The sequence below is a fragment of the Triturus cristatus genome, chromosome 11, assembly GCF_964204655.1.
Source record: "Triturus cristatus chromosome 11, aTriCri1.1, whole genome shotgun sequence".
Classification (NCBI taxonomy): Eukaryota; Metazoa; Chordata; class Amphibia; order Caudata; family Salamandridae; genus Triturus; species Triturus cristatus.
This window is the reverse complement of record NC_140594.1, coordinates 418611739-418621268: the sequence shown is the minus strand read 5'-3', so window position 1 is coordinate 418621268 and position 9530 is coordinate 418611739. Positions and strand designations below refer to the sequence as shown.

Genomic DNA, 9530 nt, shown 5'->3' with positions numbered 1-9530 from the left:
TCTCTGTGTCCAGGCGCAATATGTGTATTACTGGTACCGCCCTCGCGCCTTTACTCCCCACGTGGCGGTTGAAGATGCGGATGCGCACCCCACTCTGCTCTCTGGCATTATAACACACTTGAAAAGAGGCACACCAAAGAATGAAATTAACACACTGGACTCCACTATCACTGCATGGCAGGCTATAGGGAAATCGGCAGCCAAGCTACCCATTTATGCCCCAGCAATGCCTTTGGCACATCATGCAGCGCTCTCAGTTACTCAAGAGGAAGGTCCATTGCGCTCGCACAGGGAGCCCATGACACACGTCTGGGCATACCTGGCGCACTTAGGGCGAGAAAGTAAAAGACACACAATTGATGGACAGAATGCAGAACAAATCTGTTGTTTTTGCATAGGTCACCCTGAGTGGGACGGTTATGCCCAGACTTGGGTCCTGTGCTCTCCATGCCACTGGCATCAAGCTATCCTGGCTGAAGAGGGGTGGAACCCCGAAACCGGTCCTAGGATGCTTGTTTCCAGTCCAGGGAGGACCTGGCTTGGCAGTTCGGGTTGGACTGGGTCAAGACTGATTTGCATATGGCTGGGTTCAAACTGGAATTTATTTATTTAAAGAGTTTTATATAGCGCTGGCTAGACCCGGGGGTATCAGTGCGCTTTACATGAGGATCATTGCGTTACAAGTTACAAATTACATCCGTTACAAGAGCATAGTAAGAACACAGCAAAAAGAACAAAGTTAACAGTAGTTCGTTGGAGGGAGGGGGCGGAGGGAGACAAAAAGGGAAGACGAGGAGAACTATGCTTAATGTCCGGCTGGGTAGGTGATGGTCAAGGGGGTGAACCAGGGCCAATCTCTTCTATAGCTGTGTAGCAGCTCCACCAGGCATCAGCCATGTTGCTCAGGTTTCCGCAGTAGGGAATAACAAAGATAGCAGATTTGCATGGTTACATTAGTTACAGTTGCATAATCAAACATAGGGGAGCAGGACCCCAATAGAGGAAGGAGGGAAGTGAGGGGAGAAAGAAAATAACAGGGAGGAGGGAAGCAGATCAGTTCTGGTAGACCGGCAGTGTAAGAAAAGTGTCTTATGGAGACCCAAAAGTTAGAGCAAGCGGGACCAGAAATGGAATGGCATGGTGAGCAAAAAAACAATGGATTTAGGCCCAGATCTCTGCACTGGGGTGAATGTATGACATTGTTCTGCATTCTGTCCATCAACTGTTCAGGCAGAGATGTCTATTTTTTTTGCAAAAATCCAATAAAGAAATTTAAAAAAAAAAATGTTTATGAACTGGTTGTTCTGTATGTCCTTTGTCATTGGGCCTGATCAAAGTATCACACCTGGGATTAGAGTCGGTCTCTGAATGGTTAGTGGAGCTTGACCTTCCCCTAATAAAGACTTGGGCGCTAGGGGGTTGCTCTTTGAAAAGCATAATGTGAGACAAATATGAAGGGCTGTGTTGATATGTTTTTTTGAGTGTAGCTCGCCCTTGATATTTTCTGAATCCCTCTGTAGCTCTTTATGAACAGCTGTCACCTGTCCCAGGTGGCCTTCATCCTCGACAGCTAGGTGCCCTGTTCTCCACTACCAACAGGCTACAGCGACAGCTGTGAGCTAGCACAGTATAAGATTTTTCTTTTTAAACACTCCTTTCCAACCACCCCTATGCCTTTAGGCGTAGCAAGGGTTAGGATATGGATTAAAACACCAGCCTCTCAGCCGTCACACAAGAAGGTGTTTTGCATGTTTACAGGGGTTTGACATACACAAACCAGCACAGGCAAAGCCAATAGATCTCCACTATGAGAGCTATTGGTTTTGTAGCCATGTTGGCCAGGAGCGCAGCTGCAGCGCAGCATGACTCAAATGAATAAAAAACGCGAACACACGGCCAGCGCTAAAAACGCTTTTGTGCTGGCTGCATCATAGTGCTTTTTTAATAATATTTTAGCCATGTGCTCTCCCATTCACTCTCACCTGTCCTCTCCACACCACCAGTGCCCTTCATTTCCTCCCTTCTGTGTTGCCTCCTCTCGCAACTCCCTTCCCTGTTTGTTGGGGGAAAAACAAACAGGGAAGTGGGTGGGGGGGGGGACAAGACAACACACGGTCGGGAGAGAAAACACGGTGGGGGGAGGACTGGCAAGAGATGATGGGACACACAAACTACAGAGGGCAGGTGGGAAGAACCGAGGCAAGTACACAGACAATGGAGGCTGGGCAGGCAAACAGACAACGGAGAGGATGGAGAAAGTACAAAGACAACATAGTGTGGGTATGAGGGGCTAGCGAAAGCATGCGGACAGCAGTTAGTGGGTGGGAGATGTTGGGGTAGCATACAGATAAGGGTGGGAGGGCGGCAGTGGGCTGGTGGAGGAACATGAGAGGGGACGAGGGAGACAGCTGAAAAGCACACTTGTACAATGCTTAAACAGAAAGAAAAAACTAGCGCCTGAAAAAGCGAGCAGATAAGGACACAGTAATGTGTTCATGCTGCATGGGAGGAACAAACATAAGGAAAAGAAGGAAAGTTTACAGAAGTTGGCAAATAAGAAACAAACAAAGATGACAATGAAGAAAATCAACAGTAAACAAAGGGCTCCCTCTAAGCCCCCTGAAATGTAACAAAAGGTTTCATAAGAGACAACGCATGCGCAGTCTTTGGCAACACCTAAACAAAGAACAAAAAAAGTGAAATGCTCTTCCATCTTCTCCCCCACAAAAGAAAAGGAAGAGCTTAAATATACATTTTTAAAATAAGCAATACTTTTACTTTTTAAATCTCTTCCACTAATCTCAAACAGGAGGCATTACTGGCGCAATCCCCTTCCCAATCAAATGATTCGGCAAGAAGTAGGTTGTAAAGATGTTTAAGGACACCTAAGGAGATTGCAGCAGTTTCCTGTATGCAGGACATAAATGGGCAGAGAGTCAAATCAGACCCACGCCTCCCCCTGATCTTAAATGACTATTGGTGCAGCATCTGAAGAGGGCCAAATCAGTATTCAATCAGACATCAGCACGAATGCTAGTTTGCTGCAACCAATTCCAAGTCCCCCTGACAAATAGCCATTCACTACATGGTTTCTATGCTCAACATCTACAGAGAAGAAGAACGTGTCAGGAATGCAGGCCTGATGCCCACGAACTTCAGATGCTTGAACCCCATTCCAACAAAGAATTATAACAGAATCACAAAGATAGCAGCGTCAACCTCTAGAGGTAGGAAATCTAACAGCAGTGAAATAAAAGCCATTCAGGGTGCAAAGTACACAAGCCTGTACATTTAAAAAAAAATACAAGACACGACTCATTCATTCTCTTTATTTGTTTACATGGAAAAGGAACAAAATCACCAACCAATAGATACAAAAATGTCCTTCAAATTAAACAGTACTTCATTTGTACAGTACAAAAAGCAATTACAGTGCATGATGTGGATTTAAGTGACACCAACCACCTTCCAGGTGTAGGAAACGAATTACATTACATGTGAAAAAGCAATTTGTCCGAGAAAGCTCAGCACATACAATTAACAGAGGATCTGACATAAAACACACATAGGTCATAAAAGAGAAGCAATGACATATCCAGAAATCGGCTTTGGAGACTGTGCTTCTACAAAGGACAACACCACAATTGTGAGTTTGTGCCATAGGACTATTAAATGAACATAGAAATGTTAAAGAAAACAATAACAGAAAAAACCCTTCCAGTAAAGGCAAACCTTACCCCAAACTCATTACCAATTCGTAAAAACCCTCCCATTGCTCATCTGCCATGACCCCAAAACCTAATGTTGATGCTCTTTTAGTAGCTACAGAAGTAAAAAGTGAGCACAAAAACTGTGAAGAAACGGTTACGAACAAACTAGTTTTGAGGAACGCAAGTATTTTCAGTTCGGCCAAGAAATCCACTTTAAACTAAACTAGAATACAGAAAACATTCATCCAGTAGCTAACTGGGCAGCACTGTGGTCTGCAGTAGACTCATACCCTGTACACCTATGTAAATGTTTAGCCATAATGCCGACTTAGCTATAGCTGAAAATGTATACTATACAATTTGAAAAGCTAACATTTACCTTCAGGGAGGTGAAGTGCCATGGTGTTCCCAATGGCAACAACCTAAACCCATGTTGGCCCCTTCATTTTTAGGTGGCATAGTCTGGCCACTGGTTCTGGTTACATAGGTTAAAGGCAGGACAGGCATTTTAATCACAACAAAAAACAGCAGCTTTTAAATTTGACACTGCCATGTAGATAGTCAATATCCGTTTAAGGCAGGGAAATACCAGAGACTAAACACAAGGGTTGCAATGAAAAGTTTCATGCCTCAGCAAGCTAGTACAGTTCAGTAAAATCCCTCGGATTGCGCAACAGTATTATATATTACTCAGTGCTTGGTATCCCATTTCCTGTTCAACATGGAGCTATAGATAAAAGAGGAAACGTTATCTTCCGTCAGGAGAAATCACCACAGGATATGCCAAGTCATAGATGCTCTATAGTAGGAGGAATAATAGGATGAAGACTGCCCGATACCAAGTCTTTAATCTGTTGGGAAATGGTCAGCAGAAAAGCCAAAGGAGCCCCACTATGCAGCCTGGGATGGGAGATCTCACTTGAGGGCGAGTGGCAATAGGTTTTCTTGCAGGGGTGTATTAAAGTAACAGTGCATACTGCAGTGACATGCAGTGCTGAGGAGGAATATAATAGGATGAAAACTGCCTGATACTAAGTCTTTAATCTGTTGGGAAATGGTCAGCAGAGAAGCCAAAGGAACCCCACTATGCAGCCTGGGATGAGAGATCTCACCTGAGAGTGAATGGCAATACGTTTTCTTGCAGGGGTGTATTAAAGTAACAGTGCATACTGCAGTGACATGCAGTGCTGAGGAGGAATATAATAGGATGAAAACTGCCTGATACTAAGTCTTTAATCTGTTGGGAAATGGTCAGCAGAGAAGCCAAAGGAACCCCACTATGCAGCCTGGGATGAGAGATCTCACCTGAGAGTGAGTGGCAATAGGTTTTCTTGCAGGGGTGTATTAAAGTAACAGTGCATACTGCAGTGACATGCAGTGCTGAGGAGGAATATAATAGGATGAAAACTGCCTGATACGAAGTCTTTAATCTGTTGGGAAATGGTCAGCAGAGAAGCCAAAGGAACCCCACTATGCAGCCTGGGATGAGAGATCTCACCTGAGAGTGAGTGGCAATACGTTTTCTTGCAGGGGTGTATTAAAGTAACAGTGCATACTGCAGTGACATGCAGTGCTGCTTCAGCTGATACATTTTTTAGTGCAACACAAATGCACCCACAAGGACTTAGAAACAGCATATTAAGCATGGAAGTCATTGGATATAAGGCTTTTCACAGTATGCTAAAAAAAATTGACAACTGATAAACGTGCACATACAGAAATTAGTTCAGCTTGGTAGTCTATTAATAAAACAGAACAATGTTATCTATCCTTAAAAAAATTGCAGTCATACGAAAAGCTCAGGATGTTACTGCCGGAGACTCACTACAGGAAGTAAATATTGTGACCCACCACGTTTTGGGGTTTTTAATTTGGTGAGACTTTATTAATTAATGGAACCTATGAACACCAGTTTATAAACTAAAGGAAGGAAAGCCGACAGAGGAGAGTTTTAAAAATAAAGACATGACTCTCAGACTTCCAGTATCAGTTATTGTTTATAAGGAACTATCGTATAAACTTCAGTTAGCAGTGACAATGCCGCACACCATCTTTCCAGTAAAAAATAACTGACAAGGCTGTTATCAATTACTTAGAATCGATTTACCAGACAAGCAATACTAAAAAAAGGGACCATAAAAAAGTAATATTAATACTATTTCTTCCAGAAAAAGAGAATCAAAAAACATTTGGAGGAGTGCTGTTAAAAGCAGCTAGTGATCTTATATATAAAGATGCATACTAATCACATAAGCATTAAAATTTGCTTTTGTATGTTCATATTATGTTCTGTTCCCAAGGTTGAATTCCCATCGAGTCGTTCAATTTCATAAAACATAGCCAGCAGGATATCCAATAGTAGTTACGGTTTCAAGGGCTGCAGTACAATTTGTGATAGTTAAAATTACTCAAGTGAAAAGCTGTACACTGTACTCTTCAGGAACTGCGTATAGAACTTCTGTATTGGAAGAAGGTAGATCTAAGAAGAAGGAAAACGAAACAAAAGTTTGCAATGGAGCATGCAAAAGATTGAATGGGAGGCAGCAAGATGGATATGTGCCAGGAGACCATTCCTTATCGAAAGACTTAAGGAGAAGCACCTATAACCTCTTGTCGAAAAGCATCCATTTGGATGAGAGGAGACCAATATTTTCTGATGAAGGAGACTTAATAGAATATTTTGCTTCATTTGATGGGTCAAAGATCCAAGTGCATCACAACAGAAATATTAGTGAATAATTCAAAGCAACTCTAAAGACAACACATGATTTAACTATGGCCAATACGTGAATGATTAATTATGAATATCACCTTTCTAAATGCAGAACAGATCAATGGCTCAATTGTAATCGTTCTAGACTATAGTGCATATTTAGAAAGCGTATGTGGAATTGTGGTGTTCAACTGACCGCTGCACAGCACATTTCAGAAACTAGCAAATCAGAAGAAAGGTGGAAAAGAGATTAAGATAATTTTGCTGATTCATTTAGTAACAAACCAGTCATCTCACTGCTGGACCAGATTTTCTCCACACTAGGTGTTCACAAACACCTAGTGAAGCATACTTATTAATAACAGAAAGGATATAATTTGCGTACGAGGTTAGGGCTAACCCGTAGCGTTAATGGAGAAGAGCTTACAGTGTAACGACACTCTCAAGTCAGGATGACTACACATTCATTGAATTCTGCCAGAGGGAGCAAATGTCATTTCTAGTGGTGATCTGTCACAAATAGCATAGTTTTGACACAGTCATGTTTCTAATTTCTTTTTTATTTCGGAGGGTGGTGAACATTCATCTTACTGTGAGTAGATTGGATACCATTAAAGAAGAAACTCAAAACAATCTGCGGCGGAAAAATCTTTTGGGGTACAAGACCCTCACAATTGAATTGGAAATAAAAACAAGAAGAGGTACATCCTTTGGAAAAGCAAAACAGATTGTCAAGCAGTACCGTGCGAGACACGGAGAACAGGTTATTCAGCATACAGACGCTTGAAAGGCTTACATCCACTCTGAACCTGTTTAAGCAGTTCTAGGCTGGCCTTACCCTCGGAAGCATTTTCTTTTTCCACAGAAACTCACTGAAAGGCTTAGGGCGTTGTTTATTAGGGCACTTCTTTCTTCCAAAGGGTACACAAAGAGAATTGTACAAAAAAAATCTGATAGATTTCAAAAGGTGTACTGTGAAGTCAACTAGTAAACAATACCTGAAAAGGGTGTTGCTGTCCCACAGATTAACTTAGTTTTCTACATTCAGCATACAAAGATGCAGAAAAAGCAATATATATTTCTTTTTTTCAACCTCATCTTATAAAAGATTCCCAAATATAAACGTTCAGCATTGAACAGCAGCTCTGGCACCTAGAAAAGGGGCATTATAAAAGCTGACAATAACGATTGCATTGTCCTCCACCTCAGTACAATCAGATTTGTTTTTCACAAAGAGCTAGAGGCTGCTGGGACCTGTAACGAAAGCCATTTTTTTCAATCTACCTACAAAAATACATAGCAGCAGGCATGACGCATTTGAAAACAAAAACTCCTAATCTACAGAGCTTTTAAACATTTGTTTACATTTCAAATTTAGACTTAGGAACTTGTTTTACAAAGAATCTTACTATTTTCAAGGGCAGATATGCGAAGAGTTAAAAAAAAAAAATCACTGTTTAAGTCAAATATATATATATTCATTATTTTAAAGACAGCTCTGAGAACATTCCCACTTATGCTTCTGAGCATGTGGCCAGGTAGTGGTGAGGTGTGTAGCTGAATTTTGTATACATTTATTGTAAACTGTGATTATTTACTTAGCTCTATTGGAACCTTCGGCATGTAAATGAAGAGCCGCATATTACAGTTTTGAAAGATAGTTTTGAAAGATAGTTTGTGGCTAGAACATGTGATGCCCCATCAACAGAAATATTGCCTTATAGTTCCCTGGTACACCTGTACCGGAAGTGACTGCAAGACTCCTGGATGTTTACTTTTCCACCTGACAACAGCACTTCAAATGGAGTACGGGGGTATCACAGGAAATACTAGGGGAGGTCAGGCAACCGCCGAAGAGGACAACATCTATAAAATAAAACCAAGAGCAAAGGCATGCAACCAGAAAAACAGCAGCATTGCACAAGACCTGTTGCAGAATTCTAAATATACATCCATAAATATGTACATCACTTTATATGTTTGGTGCGATGTGATGTTGGGATTTTTAGTTTTTAAATCACAATCGAATGTGGAATGGTAGTGCAGAGTGCTATCGCAACCTGCCACACACCCTCCTCAAAACTCCATAAAGAAAATCCATGTAACATCACAGGCTAAGTGCTCTTTAGACAGGCAGAAATGCAACCCAAGGAAATTTGCTCCAAGAACGGTCATGTATTAAACCCATACTGACAACATATTTATAACAAATGCGCCACAAAATTCCCATAAATGTAGGTTTCAGGCAACATTCTGTTGTTTCAAAGAATCACACAAGCATGTGCTTTGATCAGAATCACACAATTTAGAGCCAGTGGAAAAACAGCCCATTATGTTACCTAGAAACAAGTCAGGCCCCAGTACAAGTGCCACCACAACCACCCCGCAAAAGTCTTTATTTCAAATAAATCCAGTGTCTAAAATGCCCCAAAAGTAAAGGAGTTCGCAAAGAAAACGAAACAATCAGAAATAGATGTTCTTAGATATTTGTGCTACGAAACCCCTAGTGCAAAATCGAAACAATCAACCTCCGTCTCATTTGATGATCTGTTCAGTGTTTCACCATTGCATAATCTAGATCTTCAATCCGCCACCAACTATCGATACTTCGGCTTCCACCACAGTGAGAGGAATCCATTAGACCTAATTTGAGGGTGAAAAAAATCATTAGAAAACACGGGATGTATTACTGAACATACGCATAAGTGAATAGCATCATTTCTATACCCTGTACGCTGCAAAAGACCCCAAGGGCCACGCAGCAGCTTGGGGGATCATCTCAGTAGTACAAGCAACTATCGCGATTGATGTATAGACACTTTTTTGGTAATTTGAAGAAAGAAAGTTAACACGAAGAACATAATACAGGAGTGAGGCCTCAGTTTGAAACTAAGTAGGTAAATATGCCCGATATACTGGTTCACCTCAAAGATGCTAAACCAACAGTGTCTAACATTGGCCTGAGACATGACAGATATTCAGGGTAACCAGTGACACTGCAAAAGCATTCCATCAAAATTACGAGTGTCTACATTTAGCTCATGTGTCCATTCTCAAACTCTTTACATCTGGCATGGCTCCAGCTCTCATGAATCAATGCTGGGCAC

The 9530-nt window shown here is 41.5% G+C and overlaps 1 protein-coding gene across 1 annotated transcript in view; it reads right to left on the bottom strand.

The window, feature by feature from the left end:
- Positions 1-3313: 3313 nt before the first annotated feature.
- The window catches only part of LOC146784353 (uncharacterized), a 70218-nt gene continuing 64001 nt past the window's right edge, over positions 3314-9530 (bottom strand). Inside the window, exon 4 of the mRNA XM_085636176.1 lies at positions 3314-9066. Within this exon, the coding sequence (XP_085492302.1) occupies positions 9061-9066 (6 nt within the window). The 3' untranslated portion in view covers positions 3314-9060. The remainder of the gene's footprint in view (positions 9067-9530) is intronic.